This window comes from Euleptes europaea, chromosome 15 (genome assembly GCF_029931775.1).
Source record: "Euleptes europaea isolate rEulEur1 chromosome 15, rEulEur1.hap1, whole genome shotgun sequence".
Taxonomy (NCBI): domain Eukaryota; kingdom Metazoa; phylum Chordata; class Lepidosauria; order Squamata; family Sphaerodactylidae; genus Euleptes; species Euleptes europaea.
The window spans coordinates 51748499-51765030 of NC_079326.1; the positions used below are offsets into that span (position 1 = coordinate 51748499).

The 16532-nt window shown below is 43.5% G+C and overlaps 1 protein-coding gene across 1 annotated transcript in view; it reads right to left on the reverse strand.

Annotated features, from left to right (window-relative positions):
• Positions 1-1108: 1108 nt before the first annotated feature.
• Positions 1109-16532, reverse strand: part of LOC130487794 (aldehyde oxidase 1-like) — a 54048-nt gene continuing 38624 nt past the window's right edge. Inside the window, exons 26-35 of the mRNA XM_056861313.1 lie at positions 16010-16237; positions 14492-14587; positions 11457-11585; positions 9952-10026; positions 8300-8352; positions 7617-7731; positions 7121-7186; positions 5610-5798; positions 4763-4930; positions 1109-1190 (exon numbers count right to left, since the gene is read on the reverse strand). Coding sequence (XP_056717291.1) covers positions 1143-1190; positions 4763-4930; positions 5610-5798; positions 7121-7186; positions 7617-7731; positions 8300-8352; positions 9952-10026; positions 11457-11585; positions 14492-14587; positions 16010-16237 — 1167 coding nt within the window. The 3' untranslated portion in view covers positions 1109-1142. The remainder of the gene's footprint in view (positions 1191-4762; positions 4931-5609; positions 5799-7120; positions 7187-7616; positions 7732-8299; positions 8353-9951; positions 10027-11456; positions 11586-14491; positions 14588-16009; positions 16238-16532) is intronic.

Sequence of the window (16532 nt, forward strand, 5' to 3'; positions counted from 1 at the left end):
CTGGCTGGATCTTCCTAGTACTGCCGACCTTTGTATAAAACCCTCACAAATGTCTAAAGCCAAAGCCAATACTATACTGAGGGGATATCCAAAGCCCACAAAGCAGAAAGTAAATCAGTTTGAAGCCTGGAATCAAATCAAAGGAAGCTAGCAGTATCTAATGGAGAGAACTGGGGAGCAGGGACGTGCCAACAGATTGATCCTAGAACGCCAGGTATTAGGGTTGTCAGCTCCAGGTAGTGAAATTCCTGGAGATTTGGAGGCAGAGCCTGAGGAGAGTAGAGTTTGGGGAAGTAGCTCAGCCAGAATCTGGTGCCAGAGGTCACCCTCTGAAGCTGCCATTTTCTCCATGGGAGCTGATCTTTGCAGTCTGGAGATCAGTGTTAATTCCAGGAGGACTCTGAGCCCCATTCTGGAGGTTGGCAACCCTATGTTCATTTTGGAATTCTAGATGTGGCTGCTTAAATAGCCACGTTGTATTTATAACGTCTAGTTCTGCCCAGAGAAGCAGAGGAACGCCAGGGAAGAGACAAAATAAAATGAAAGAGGAGGTGAAGAATTAAGGAGCCCATGGCAAGATGGAGATGGGAGGACCTCGGAAGAAGAATGCATGGGTGAGGAGGATCAGTAGGCAAAGGTATTAAGCAGGAGATTGGGGCATTTGATGAGGAGGATATAGATTGGGACTAAGGAAGGTGAATTTTATATATTGATTTGAAATAACCAACTCACCAAAACCATTTTTGTTTGCCTTTGTATCAGCAACAGTTATCCAATTCAACAATTAACACACCAATTAACTAAGTCACTGGATCTTAAATTGTAATTCTCTGTGTGTAAAGTGCCTTCAAGTCGCAGCCGACTTATGACGACCCCTTTTGGGGTTTTCATGGCAAGAGACTAACAGAGGTGGTTTGCCAGTGCCTTCCTCTGCACAGCAAACCTGGTATTCTCTAGTAACATATTACTTGAAAATGCATGAAGCAGACTCTTCTAAGACTGGATATGCAGCTTGCAATATCCCCCCCCCTCCCGGGTATGAGAGTAAGTACTGGATTAAAATGAACCACATTTATTGATTGTTGGGCGACGTTGCTCAGAGAAGCCACTGTAGGTCCTTTGCATCTGTTCCTGATTCACTTTTACAGGGAGATGGACCAAGAAAGAGTCGGCTTTTCATCCTTTGGGATCTAGAAGAATGAACAAGGAGATCAGTTTGGAAGAACTCATTGCTAAATCACCTTGGGTTTCTGGGGAATCTACTCAGTACGCAAAGGCCTTTTATGCATGGCTGTTTCCTCACTGTCACCCCCCAATCGACTGCTTTGGGGCTTTGCTTTGATAATCATGCCTTTTCCCACCGTCAGAGGTCGCCTCGCTCTCCCTGTGTGTTTCCGCGCATTTTGCCTGCATTTTCTGGATGCTGGCTGAAACAGCATCTGGAAAACACGGGCAAAACATGGCATGCATAATCAAAGCAAAGCCCCGAAGCAGTCAAGGGGGTGACTGCGAGGGACACAGCCTTGAATATAAGGCCAAAGGTTGCCTTGTCATGAGGCAGATTTGGAATGACATGAAGGGTGGCAGAGTGAGATCTCGACCAAGGAGCACAATCTATGTAGGAATGAAATGTAAGGGAAATATGTGAGAGCACTACTCTATTTTTCCATGGCCTCCCCTTATCATGGAGCTTGAGCAGAATAACTCCCCAGAGGATGTCAGTTAATGGAAGGGTGCCATTTGGATTTGCACGTCAGGAACCAAAATGTCTTAGACTGGCTCTGTCAATACCACAGAAGCTGTTTCCCCACACTGGCAAAGATTTAACCTTTTGCCTTTTGGACGACGTGTTGTAAAAGATGTCATTTTAAACTACCAAAATACGAAAAGTTGTGATAGAACGGTGCATAACATTAACAGAAATAGTATTTCCAGTACTTATTTTGGTAGTTTAAAATGACATATTCATCTTAGTGGCTTCTGTGCAGTCCCACATGCGCAGGTCAGCTGCAGAGATCATTCTTCCAAGCTTCTAGAAGCTTCTGAGCGCCAAAGGAGCGCTCCCCCTCCCCCTTGTGGCCGTCTCTAAGGCAATTCCCACCTAAATGGTCACGTGATAGGGGGCATAATATTAACAGAAATAGTATTTCTCTTACGGGCAGGGGTCCATAAATTTTGGTGATGCAAAAGGTAGTCAGGAAAGGGTTAACACCTGATTTCCTAAATAAGAAAGCTGGACAAAAACTCCTAAAAGCAGGAGGGAAGGAGTGAGGCCACCCTCCAGAGTGATATAACTGCAGCTGTGGAAGTTTTAAAGAAGTGGGTTTTTTTGCACCAATAGGCAACTTTACATCAAGAGGCTGGATGCGGGAAGTAATAAAGAGAAATTCCAGGAGGCTCTGAAATTTCTAATTAGTCCACAGACACGTATGCACACCCGGAGACAAAGGCAGTCAGGTAAGCAATAAATTGTCTCAGAGAAGGCTAGAAAACCTCTCACTTGCCTACCAGCTATGTGCTTAGAAAACTATTTGGGGCACTCTCCTTTGAAGAGATGCTTTGGCAGAGACTTCCAAGTCAATTTTGCAGTTGATTTCCCAAAAGACCTGCTGAGCAAAAAATCGTCTTGCTTTTGATTTCTGGCCATGCTTAAAGTGGGGGCACTCATATAGAATGGGGTGGCTTAAATTTCTCTGTTTTTCTTTGGCTACAAATGTGCATATATATATATATAGACATGTACACACACACACACACACACACACACACACAGAGTCACAGGTACCCGGTGGTCCCAACCAGTTATCCCTCTCAGAGGGAGGAATTTGGGTGGCCTCACTTCTATTGGCTCTTATCCATTTCCCCCACCCTGGTGAGCTAGAGGTTTGGGGCCATGCGCCCCAGTTAGTCCCCTCCCCACACACACACTTGGGTGCCAGCCAGACCCCCACAGCATCTGGGGTATGTGCCTGGCCACTTTAAAAGAGTATTCCAAAGCCAGAGCTGCAGAACGAGGAGGACACTTAGGGAAAAATAGCATCATGGGCGTAAGCTAATTTGCATGGACATCATGCTATGCGGCCCAGACACAAACATAGCCCCCCAGACTTTGAGGCACCAGCCTGCCAATTGGCTCTTTCCGCTGGTCCTTGGCAACGCTGAACTTCTGAACCTAGAAGCTGATGGGACAGTTCGGCTCGCAAATGCCTGAAGGATTAGTGCTCCTGGCTCCCTTTAGATTAAAGGTTGAATTGCTGTGTGCAGGTTGCCCATACAGGAAAGAAATCCAGATTTTATTTAGATGTGGAGTAAACAAATTAACCTACAAGAACCAATAAACAAATTATGTTTAACCACTGTGAACACATGAAGTTGCTTGGTCCATCAAAGGCAGTATTGTCTATTCAGATTGGCAGCAGCTCTCCAGGGTCTCATGTGGAGGTCCTTCACATCACCTTCTACCTGGTCCTGGAGATGCCAGGGAGTGAACCTGGGACCTTCTGCATGCCAAGCTGATGCTCTACCTCCCCAGAGGGAGGGGCTGTGGCTCAGTGGTAAAGCATCTGCTTGGCATGCAGAAGGTCCCAGGTTCAGCCCTTACATCTCCAGGTAAAAGGATCAAGTAGTAAGTGAGGGCCCTGACCTGGATGGGCCAGGCTAGCCTGATCTCAGAAGCTAAGCAGGGTCGGCCCTGGTTAGTACTTGGATGGGAGACCATGGAGGAATAGTAGGGTCGTTATGCAGAGGCAGCCAATGGCAAACCACCCCTAACGTCTCTTGCCTTGAAAACACTATTGGGTTGCCATAGTCGGCTGTGAGTTGATGGAGCTTTACAGACATACAGTAGGTAGTGGGAAAGACCTCGACCTGAGACCCTGGAGAGCTGCTGCCAGTCTGAGGAGACAACACTGACCTCAATGGGCCAACGGTCTGATTCAGTATAATCAAACCCCAAAATACAAAAGCATGTGGCAAACTCCTCAGATTACGTGTCATTTTGAACAAATAAGATTGATGTGAAGTTCTGATGAAGATTTTTACGAAATGGGATCAGGAGCCGGCAACCCATCTAGTAATGAAGAGATTATTTATGGCCATTTTTCTACTGATACTGAAGAGATGATTTATAACTTTATTTATTAACTGATCTACTGGTGTTGCATCATTGACGAGAGATCCACAACGTATAGAAGAACAAGCTCAAGGATTGTGTATGGGCTCTTGATTCTATGCCAGTAGAATTATTGTGTATTGTCACTTTGGATGTATTTCATTCAGTATATATAGGTAGTTATAATGGTGGTACATAATTAAATCTATGAGTATTGTCCCCTTAGCCACATGCATTTGTATTTTGGGGTTTGATTGCAGCGATGGTGTGGCGTGGCTACTATTTTTTCTTGACTGATTCAGTATAACACAGTTCAATGTGTTCACAACTTCAATGCCCAAACTAGAAACTGGTGAAAACCGCAGAGAAGCATCAGCGACCCAAGTGAGTACGTTCTTTGCCCACAGTAACACTGTGACTCTAACCAGATGATATGTTGGGTGTTCCATATTAAGCAAGCCTTAATTGCCTTAGTTTAAGGTTTGCTTAATACGGGGGATAGGGCCTCCGGATATAAAGAAGATTTTCGTCCCTGCCTTCTGACACAGGAACACTGAAATTAAACCAATCCTTGACTGCCCTGCCTCACTAGATGAATGGGAACCAATTACACAGTGTCTTGGTAAAAAAATGGTAAAAAAACACCTTTACCATTTTGGTAAACTGGTCCACACAGGCCATTCGGATGCGTTCAGGGGTCAGGGGACTATTCAGCCCAAAGTCCCCAGACAATCCCCTTTCTCTTCTTGCTGCAGCCACTGCATCCCATATTGCAAAAAATACGGAGCATCCCAGGAAAAGCCCTGATTCACCAAGGCCCTGCCAAAAACAAAGCAAAGCAAAACAGATACATAAAGAGAAAGACAGCAATTTTTTGCAGGACGTTAACAGGATTTTTGTGTTTTTTTTTTTTTTTTACATAAAGTCTTGTACTTCTCCACATATGCCATCAGCAATCCCCATTAGCCTACTTGGCATTTTCTAGTAATATTCTTAAAACTGAGTCACTCCTGTCCCCACGCCCATGTACTCAGATTAATTGTTGAGCCACTCCTAATTGTAAAAAAAAAAAAAGTGTGAAAGGATGCAAACATTAAAACTTAATTGTCCTGAGACGGGGACAATTCTGTAGCTTATATTTCAATACTGGAGGAGGAGGAGAGTTGGTTTTTATATATCGACTTTCTCTACCACTTAAGGAAGAATCAAGCCAGCTTACAATCACCTTCCCTTCCCCACAACAGACACCCTGTGAGGTAGGTGGGGCTGAGAGAATTCTGAGAGAACTGTGACTGGCCCAAGGTCACCCAGCTGGGCTTTTATGTGTATGAGTGGGGAAACCAACCTGGTTCACCAGATTAGAGTCCGCCGCTCATGTGTATGAGTGGGGAATCAAACCCAGTTCCCCAGATCAGAGTCCACCGCTCCAAACCACTGCTCTTAACCACTACACCATGCTGGCTCTAGTTTTAATGGAGCTTGGATTTAGTCTTCTTACCTTGGATGAGTAGATTGCTGTTGTGCTTTGGGAAGAGGCCAACAAGGAGACACCAAAATGTTCAGGGATATCACATACTGCAGGGATTTTATACTGATCTGGACCCCGTGTGTAGAGGATTCCTTCTGGAGAGAATTTGATTTCCTCTATTGTGTAAAGTCCAAGACCCTGAACAAAGCCACCTTCGATCTGACAACAAGAAGTGACGCTTGTTTACCAGAGTTCTAACTGCCACCTTGTGCTGAAGCAGGGTTACTTATAAATTAAATCTTGCTTAAAAATTAAATGAAACATACAAAAAACTTGCAATAATTAAAAAGGTTGAAGTCTATACTACTAAATTGAAATTAACATTTTGAGAATTTTATAAATGAACACCGCATCCTTATCATTATTTTCTCTCTCTTCCTTTTCATTGTACAGTCTTGGTAAACTTAGTTTCAGAGCGTAGCCATGTTGGCCTGCAATAGAAGAGCTAGATTCAAGTCCAGTAACACCTTAGAGACCAACAAGATTTTCAGGGTGTAAGCTTTCGAGAGTCAGAGCTCCCTTGGTCAGATAAACTTGAAGAAGAGTTGGTTTATATATGCCGACTTTCTCTACCACTTAAGGAAGAATCAAACTGACTTACAATCACCTTCCCTTCCCCTCCCCACAAAAGACACCCTGTGAGGTAGGTGTGGCTGAGAGAGCTCTAAGAGAACTGTGACTAGCCCAAGGTCACCCAGCTGGCTTCATGTGTAGGAGTGGGGAAACCAACCCGATTCACCAGATTAGCGTCTACCACTCATGTGGAGGAGTGTGGAATTGAACCCAGTACTCCAGATCAGAGTGCACCGCTCTTAACCACTACACCATGCTGGCTTTCTTGTACATGTACCTCACTTTATATTTACATATTTACATTTGAATAGCAGTTGGATGTTTCACTCTGGTTTTAATAATGCTAGTTTTATGACAGGATATCCATCCCGTCTAGGATGTGGCATTAAATGTTGCTCTATGTACTCATAATAGGCCTTTTATGCAGGGACGTTTCCCAGTGGTCACCCCCACCTACTGCTTTGGGGCTTCCTTTTGATTATGCATGTGTTTTCCAACCATCAGGGGTCACTTCGCTCAATCAATCAATCAATCGACCTCAACTGGCATATACTTAGAAACATGACATAAGCAGAACACAAAATTCACTGTCCATTCATTTTTGATTTAAATATGTATTAGACTTTAGTCCTAATATTGAAAACTTCCATCAGAAATTCTGCCACCTTTTCGCTCTCTCCGCGTGCTTTGCCTGCATTTTCCAGATTCTGGCTAAAACAGCATCTGGAAAACACGGGCAAATCCCACTGGGACAGCAAGGCAACCTCTGACAGTTGGAAAATGTATGCATAACCAAAAGAAGGCCCTAAAGTAGTCGACGGGGGTGACTGCGGGGAAACGTTCCAGCATAAAAGGCTTTAGACTCAGGATTTTATGTACCACAAAACAAATAAATTCTCACAACTTACCTGACCTATATCCATTGCAGGATTGATACTGCAGCCAATATCCATTACAATGTCTGTTCTGACGTTCTGTCAAGAAGTACAAATTGTAAATGTGCATGTATGTATTTATTTAAAACATTTATAAGCTGCCTTTCTACCTTGTGGCCCTCAAGGCAGCTTACAATGTAAATAAAACAACAGTTATAAAACACATAAAAGATGACAGTTTAAAATCTCAGTCAGGACTGCCAATTAATAAAAACCAGATTAGTCAAATGCAGTCCTGAATTTAAAAAAAAATAAAAAATAAAAAAGGAGAGATGAATCAAGGATTCATTAACCGAAAAAAAAAAAAAATAGCTGGCTGCGTCCAAGTTTGTATGCAAAGGGATTAAAAAAATACTTGAAGAGTGTCCAAGAAGCATAGATGTACCAAATCTTTCAAGCCTGACTTGAAAGTAATGCAGAATATCAGCTATGAGTTTTGCTTCATTCCTAAGTAAAGTCTAGCGGTTACCTTATGATCTCCAGTCAGACAATCTATTTCAACCTCGGTGCAAACGGCTCCAAAAATGAAATATTCAAATGGATGGCCTTCCCCTTTCTCCCAGTCAATGTTTGCTTCATAACCTCTGGAAGAAGTGGCGGAAATAATGGGATGAATTGAAAGTATGGAATGGTACCATCAATGGGAATGACATTACAGCACATTAAGAAGATGAAGACACAATTAATTTGATTGGTTAGTGCATCATCTTATTGAGAACATAAAATAGAGCTATGTTGGATCACAACAAATGTCCACCTAAGCTAATATCAGATAATGGCCAACCAGTTCCCTAACAGAACATGGAGGAAGAAACCTTCCATGGTTGCTGGTCTCCAGAATCTCTCTCTATCTATGAACGTGTATACCCCTTTTATAAAAACTACTTTAGATATAGCGGCCATTGTCACTTCTCTTAGACTTATATTTACCAACTCAATCCTGGGAAAATTCCTGAATATTTGGGGGTGGCGAATGGGGAGGGCAGAGTTTGAGGAGGGGCAGGAGATCAACAGGGATGTAATATCATGTCTGTGATGTCCCATCTAGGGCGAAGGTCAGGATTGCACTGGGAGTCTCCTTGGGAGTTGACTTCTTAAAGTTATTAGTTCATCAGGTGACACTGGCTTCAGAAAGGAGTTCAAATCTTTTACCTGAAATAACCTGTTGCTGATAGATTAATGCTCTGTTCAAAAGCTTCTTTAGCCTGTAGAAGAAATAACTATCGTAAGCTCATTCTTGTTCCAAACCATATTGTGTAAAACAGTAAAGTACTGAGCAAAAAAAACAATAAGCAAATTGTGCCTCTAGCACAGATCTCTCCATAGGAAGTAAAAAGAAGCAAGAAATTACTTCTAGCACAGAGTTCTTCAACCAAAACAAGGCGCTAATTTTAATACTAACCTAACCCTCTGCCTCCAAGGTCCCTTAAGGGGACCTCCAACTGGGATGATGGGCACTCAGGCCCAATCTTCCCCCAAATGGATCCATCCCAATGCCCAAACCGTCTACCAAGTTGTGACGAGAAAGGAGAACAAAGTGAAAACACCCCAACTCAAACCGACAAATACGAGCAGCCCATGCGAGAACCCAAAAGAAGAAGTGGGTGGATGGGAAAAAAGGAAGGTACCCGAAGGTGAATGAAGCCAGGCATGCTGGGAAGCTGTTTAAATGCTGGATTGGCAGACCAAAGGGAAAACCTTCTGATTGGCTGGCCAGCGAACAGAGCAGCCGAGGGCCCGTGAAAACACACAGAGCCCCGTGCGAGCGCCGGTGCACCTCAAGAAAATGGCACTCGGCCCCGTCTTACTGCACCACCCCACAGGACACAACCCCCCCCCCCCCGGTAAGTCTGGGGATCCATGCTTATATACAGTTTAACCAAACCCCTTCACAGCTTACAGCCACCTCCAACTGTGACTGACAGCCATTTCAGCTGAACCCCTTGTGACAGATGCCACTTTTAAGAGTTGATCAAACCAGCCAGACATTCCAGTCACAGCAACACCAGAGTAAAGAGTCTACTTCTCCTTGAAGACAAACTTTCATTTACCCATCTTAAATGATGAATCAGCCGACTCTCGCTGAGCCAGGCCTTCAGAACAACTAATCTTCTCAGTGGTCAGACCCTTTTTGTCCCTGAATGCCAACTGATGGACACTCCACTTTCACTCCAGCCACGTTCTGCATCTTATATTATGAACCAGCCTTAAGAGTATTTTATTTCTTCAAATTCTAACCCGCCCTCCCCGACCATAGGCCAGGCTCAGGGCGGGTAAACATCATTTAAGCATCAATAACAAATTAAACTCAGTAAACATTAACAACAAAACCCCATAATTTAAAATCCTTAAAACCCGCAATTCAAAGATGGAGCCCAATTTCCATCGTGTAGACTGAAACAAACTGGCAGTCCGCCCCTTCAATATCCCTGAAGAATTTAATGTACAAGGAAGAGGGGTAGGGAGGCCAGCGAAGATGATACCCACGGCTGCCCTCAACTATAGCCCTGGTAGAATAGCTCTGTTTTGCAGGGCCTGCAGAACTCTGTAAGCTCCCGCAAGGCCCTGATGGTACCAGGCAGAGCATTCCACCAGGCCAGAGGCAGGGCTGAAAAGGCCCTGGCTCTCATCGAGGACAGCGGCACACTCTTAGGGCTGAGGACCACCAGTAAGTTATTATCACATTATCGTAGTGATCTTCGGGGACTATACCAGGAGAGGTGGCCCCGAAGATTACATGTGTTACAGTTCAAATGCCTGTTATTTTCTAAAACCATGTTATCCATAGGAATACTCTTTCTTACCCATTCTTTCCAAGAGCCCTTAGGATTCTGAGAAATGACAGGTTCGAGGCGCTTCAGAAGAGTCTGGCAGGCACCCTGACGGTCGGCGGGAACAGAAAGATGAGAAAAGAAATCTGGCTGTAAAGCAAGTCAGATTCTTCCAGTTCTGTGGTACTGCTTTACTCACACCAGAAAAAATATTATACATTAATCCACAGCGATGGAAAGAGGGCACTTGAGCAGAAAGTCTAGAAACCTGTGTTATTCCTTCACGACTTGACTTCCCACCTTTTTGGGAAGCTCCAAATTCATAAGCTGGGTTTCTAACAGAAAAGCAGCACGTCTGTCAACATTGTGTGTCCTTTATACTGGAGGCGGCAAGCTCTGTTCTGCAGCCCACTGCCTATTTGGACAGGCCTCCGGTGTTCCCTCTCACTTGAGTTTGGTAGCCCAGCAAGACATATGTCTTCTCTCCAAAACCACTTTACTATAAAACTCAACTCAAAACAGGAATATAAAATAATTAAAAATTGGCTGCATGACAAATGGTGGTGTAGTGGTTAAGAGCAGTGGACTCTAATCTGATTCCCCCCTTCTCCACATGATTCCCCACTCCTCCACATGAGCAGCAGACTCCAATCTAGTGAACCAGGTTGCTTTTCCACTCCTACTCATGAAGCCAGCTGGGTGGCCTTGGGCTAGTCACAGCTCTCTCTGAACTCTCTCAGCCTCACCTACCTCACAGGGTGTCTGTTGTGGGGAGAGGAAGGGAAGCAGATTGTTAGCCGGTTTGATTCTCCTTAAAAGGTAGATAAAATTGGCATATAGAAACCACCTCTTCTTTTTCTTCTTCTTATAATTTTTCTAAGGCTGAAGACCTAAGCACACTCACTTGAAAGGAAAAACACCTTTGCGCCAACTGAAGTTACTCACAAGCAACTGTGCAGGGCATGCACTGGGAAGAAACTTCTGACTAAATATGTACTGGATTGGGTTTCATAGATTTGGTGGCAACTAGCAGAAGACGCTCCATGTCAATATAGTTCAATACGCTAGAGAGGGGACTTGGAAAACTTCTGGTTCCTGTCAATATCTAGAAGATTAACTACAAGCATTTGAATCCCATCTCTCGAAAATTTTGCATGTGTGGGTTTACAAAACAGAAACAAAAGAGAAATAAGATAATAAATAACAGAAGTTCAAATCTATCAAATTAATTTCAAACAAACAAACAAAAATCCTAACAGTAACATTCTTGGCAGTACAAAGAACAATCGACAAAATCAGTATTATAAAATAACTCAGCCGGTAAAACATTACAATGTGCTAAAATCAACGAAATAAGCCAAAGGATGGGTATTCGCAACTAAAATCAATTCACATAAATCCAATAAATGCGAATTATGAGGGAGGGCATTTCATAATGTTGGCACCACCACTGAGAAAGCCCCGTCTCTGGTCACCTCCCTTCCACAGCACAGAGAGCTGAGCTCATGATGACAAGTTTATTAATGGTACCATGTTACCTTCACTGCCATTCCATTGACATCAGTTCCCATAGATCCCACTGAAGCACAGGCGTTGGGGACTGTTGTCGTACTCGTCTCACAAAAGTGAATATTTGACATTGGCATCTTTAATTCTCGGCTAGCAACCTAGGATGAGGGATGAATGCCATCATTATCTGCCTTAAGGACAGGCTGGACAATACAATACAACATGAAAGTGATACTACCCCAAAATTCATTCGACACATGCTATTGTCTTGGATTCTCTCCTAGAGCAGAAGAAAAGGTGGAATGATGCTGATGTGGTCAAATATCAGGAGGCTAGCAGAACTGGAGAATTTCAGCTCCTGACTTTTAATATCACAATAGTTTCCACCTCCTTCTGGTTGGCAAAGCCAACACCAGTTTCCGCGTGTCGACATCATCATTTGAGACAAATGATTGCCGCAGCTGTCCCTTATGCCTTCTCTCACCCAACCTTCATAATGACCAGAAGACTTCAGCTTTATGAGACTTCAACCAAAATAGTGGCTCAGTTCTGACGTAACACGAAACCAAGGTTTCTTTTAATTGTGATTCATTAGAAAAACCAGGATCCTGCTTTCAGACAACCACTCAGATCCTGGCTTGAAAAACCAGGATCCTGCTTTCAGACAATCACTCAAATCCTGGCTTGCTGTGACAAAAGCACCCCCTTTGTGCTGGCCATGCATCTCCGTAACTGGAGAGTGAACCAGGACAGCACTGGGGAACAAGTTACAAAAGCCTGCATTCACACATCACAGGAAATGGAAAGAAGGCACTTAAGGGGAAACATGATAGAGGTCTACAAAATTATACATGGTATGGAGAGTGGACAGGGAGAAGCTTTTCACCCTCTTTCATAATACCAGAATGTGGGGTCATCTCCTGAAGCTGGAGGGTGAGAGATTCAAAACTGATAAAAGGAAGTATTTCTTCACACAAAGCATAGATAAATTGTGGAACTCCCTGCCCCAGGATGTGGTGATGGCTGCCAACTTAGAAGGCTTTAAGAGGGAAGTGGACATGTTCACGGAGGAGAGGGCTATTCATGGCTACTAGTCAAAATTGATAGTAGTCATGATGCATACCTATTCTCTCCAGGATCAGAGGAGGATGCCTATTATCTTAGGTGCTGTGGAACCCCGAAGGATAATGCTGCTGCAGTCGTCTTGTTTGTGGGCTTCCTAGAGGTACCTGGTTGGTCACTGTAGGAACAGACTGCTGGACTTGATGGGCCTTGATCTAATTCAGCAAAGCTTTTCTTATGTTCTTATGAAGTTAAGATTAACTGTGTTTCATAAACCAACCTCAAACTATGGTTTGAAATCCTGGCTTGATAGATCCTAACTAAGCACAGTTATTGCGGGCATTCCGACAATCTCACTAACCGTAGTTTAATGTAGACCTTTTTTCATGTTATGTCTGAACTGAATCAATGCCTCTGGATCTTCAAGAAGCTTGTAAGAGCCCTTTTTAGGACAGAAACATTACAAGGCTGGTGCCAAGGAACAGCTTAGCACAGCTTCACTGATGCCAGTAGAATTGTACCAGCAAGTAATATAGCTGGTGCATGCTATTTTAAATAGGTCTTTGCATTGCTTAATAAACAAAGGAAAAAATGAGATCTCATACAAAATTGTTTGTTTTATACAAGTTATTGAGACTTTGGTCACGTTATGAGAAGACAAGAGTCACTGGAAAAGACCATCATGCTAGGAAAGTTGAAGGCAGCAGGAAAAGAGGAAGATCCAACGAGAGATGGATGGACTCTATAAAGGGAGCTAAAGCCTTCAATTTTCAAGATTTGAGCAAGGCCATTAAGGATACAACGTTTTGGAGAACATTGATTCATAGGGTGTCAAGAAGTTGAGGTCCCTCAATTTCTTGGATTGTATTATTTCTTTTGGGTTCAGGCCTAGAGGCCTATGAATTTTGTGTTGTTGGGATTTTAGACCAGAAAAATAAGTTTCCTTTTGAAAACTGCTTCTGTGGAGGGAGTAAGCCCCAGCTGGTGCTAGTTAACCTCTCCCCTTTCTGGAATGCAAGGCCGTGCATTGCCATGGTAATTAATCAGTCAGCCATCATGACGATGTCCAGGTGCAGGTAGTTCTGCAGGCTTCCTCACCTGAACACATCTCTGAGTGATTCAGCAATTCTGACCAAGTGATTAATTAACAGCTAAGTGCTTGCGTTTTCTCAGTTGGCCTCTATGAGCTCATGCCACTGAGAAAACGAATATAAGGACAAACCAACCCTTGAGAAAACTATGCATGCTTTGGGGTGCACAGCAGGAAGGCTGTGCTGGCTGCATCACAACCCATTTGATTTTGGCCCTACGGGGAAACTCTGGTCAACTTGACCTGCTTGAAGAAACCTTTTGGACAACCTTTTGAAACTCTTGAATGCTGGAAGCATCTTTGGAACTTGGTAATTATAAACCTGATGCAAGAAACCTTTGCCAATCCTTTTGAACCAAAAAGGCTTTTGAATGTATTAGCTAGCTATGCTAAATAGTTTATTGTTTTCTTGCTTAACACTTCATGACTATTTCTTTCCTGTAAACCAGCTTGAATCTTATAAATAAATTGTTAGCCTTTAAATGGCTTGTGTCTGTGATTTTGGGATTTCAAGCCTAAATTCTAAGTGCCTTGTGTGAGTGTAAAAAACCACCTACCAAAAACCTAAGACATTTTGGGAGTGTAATCTTTCCCTGGCAGGCCTCTACCTTGCAGGGTAAGCGTTGCACTCAATTTTGGAGTGAGTTGGGAGAGGATTGCTCTTATCTTCCCCCTGGAGCTCAATCTTTTGAAAGGACTGGTGGCAGCTACTCCTTGGACTTGGGGCGAAAGCCTGGAGTTCAAGGTTTTGTCTTTTGGAAAACTTTTGACCAAACCAAAGCAGCCTCCAACTGGTGGAGACAGGTTGGGGAGCTCTTTGACATAGGGTCACCATGATTTGGAAGCGACTTGATGGCACTTAACACACACACACACACACACACAATAAGAGGTGCTTGGGTCCTTAAGTACCTGGATCATTTTGGTGTGAAGTCCTTGTCCCATTTCTACGCCGCCGTGTGTCAGGAGCATGGATCCATCGGTGTATAAATGAACCAGAGCGGCAGCCTACCAAACCCAAAGCGAAACAAAAAACAAACACAGAACTTTAAAAAAGTGAGCAGCAGCACTCTGAAGTATTAACTTTAGTCAACAAAAGAGATTATTTGAACGACTGAATAAAACTGACAGATCCTATTCTGAAGCTGAACTTGCCGGACAGGGACAGGATCACTGTTAAAGTCTTCTGTGCCAGAAGAATAAAACATTATGCCAACACAGCATGACCATTTTGCACTACACAATATGGTGTAACTACTACCTGTGCACTGGTACTACAGTGTCAACGAGAGTAGCAAAAACAAGAGGTTGGTGAGGTAACAGTAGCGCTTAATCCTATTCTTATTCAGGTGTTAACTCAGAGATCATTGGTCCCTCATTATTGTTTATTCATAAGAACATAAGGAAAGCCCTGCTGGATCAGACCAAGGCCCATCAAGTCCAGCAGTCTGTTCACACAGTGGCCAACCAGGGGCCTCCAGGAAGCCACAAACAAGACGGCTGCAGCAGCATTGTCCTGCCTGTGTTCCACAGCACCTCATATCATAGGCATGCTCCTCTGATCCTGGAGAGAATCGGTATGCATCATGACTAGTAGCCATTTTAACTAGTAGCCATGAATACTCCTCACCTCCATGAACAGGTCCACTCCCCTCTTCAAGCTTTCCAAGTTGGTAGCCATCACCACATCCTGGGGCAGGGAGTTCCACAATTTAACTATGTGTTGTGTGAAAAAATACTTCCTTTTATCTGTTTTGACTCTCTCACCCTCCAGCTTCAGCAGATGACCCCGCGTTCTAGTATTATGAGAGAGGGAGAAAAGCTTCTCCCTGTCCACTCTCCAAACCATGCATAATTTTATAGACCTCTATCATGTCTCCCCTCAGCCGCCTTCTTTCCAAGCTAAACAGCCCTAAGCGTTGTAACGGCTCCTCATAGGGCAGTTGCTCTAGCCCCCTTATCATTTTGGTTGCTCTTTTCTGCACCTTCTCAAGCTCTGTAATATCCTTTTTTAAGTGTGGTGACCAGGACTGTACACAGTATTCCAAGTGTGGTCTCTCCATAGATTTGTACTCAGACAGGCAGCAGCTCTCCAGGGTCTCAGGCAGAGGTCTTTCACATATATATCTATTTTTAGCTGTCTTTAGATTTTATGATGTATTTTATTATGCTTGTTTTATTAGCCGTCTTGCAGGCCCTGATTGGACAGAAAGGCGGGATATGTTGTATCTGAAATAAATGGGTGGTTTCGGTACTCTGCACACCTATCTGTTCTTGGGAAGGAAACTTGGGAGAGAGGTGTGCAGAGTACCCAAACCACCCATGGACGCAGAGTATCTCCCAATTCTTCCTTGCAATTGGGGAAAACAGTGCCCTGGCTCTAACAATTCCCCCATAAAGATATTTAGGTATATTTTCAAACAAACTGACCTGACCTAGAACGCGTGTGGTAAAACCAACTGGGAACTTCATAGGTATAATGGCAATCCCTTTTTTCTTCCAGTAATTTTGCTTGTTGAATTCATCCACAGCTGCTCTTCTGATGTAATAGGCAGATTTCTCCATGCATTCATTCCAACACCTAAGCAGGTTCTGGGACTTGAACTCTTGTTTGTAAGGTGTTAGTCCATTTTCTTTATACATATTTATTTCCCTAATCTGGAAGCAAAGAATTACAATAAACACTGCACACCAAAAGATCAATTATAATGAACTTTGAAATTTTGGGTGTATTTATATAATCAGTAATGGCCTCCCCACCTGTTCCCCTCCTTTTCCTGATGAATTAGGGGGGCTGGTGGGTACCTGCCTTCCCAGCAAGCTAGATTTTAGCACCTTCTATTGTTAGGTTATGTTTTTGCTTGCAGGTGTTTAGTTTTAAAGATTTTTAGATTATTATGGTTGTATATTGTTTTAATGTTGTAACTTGCCCGGTTTTGTTGTGGAGGGCGAG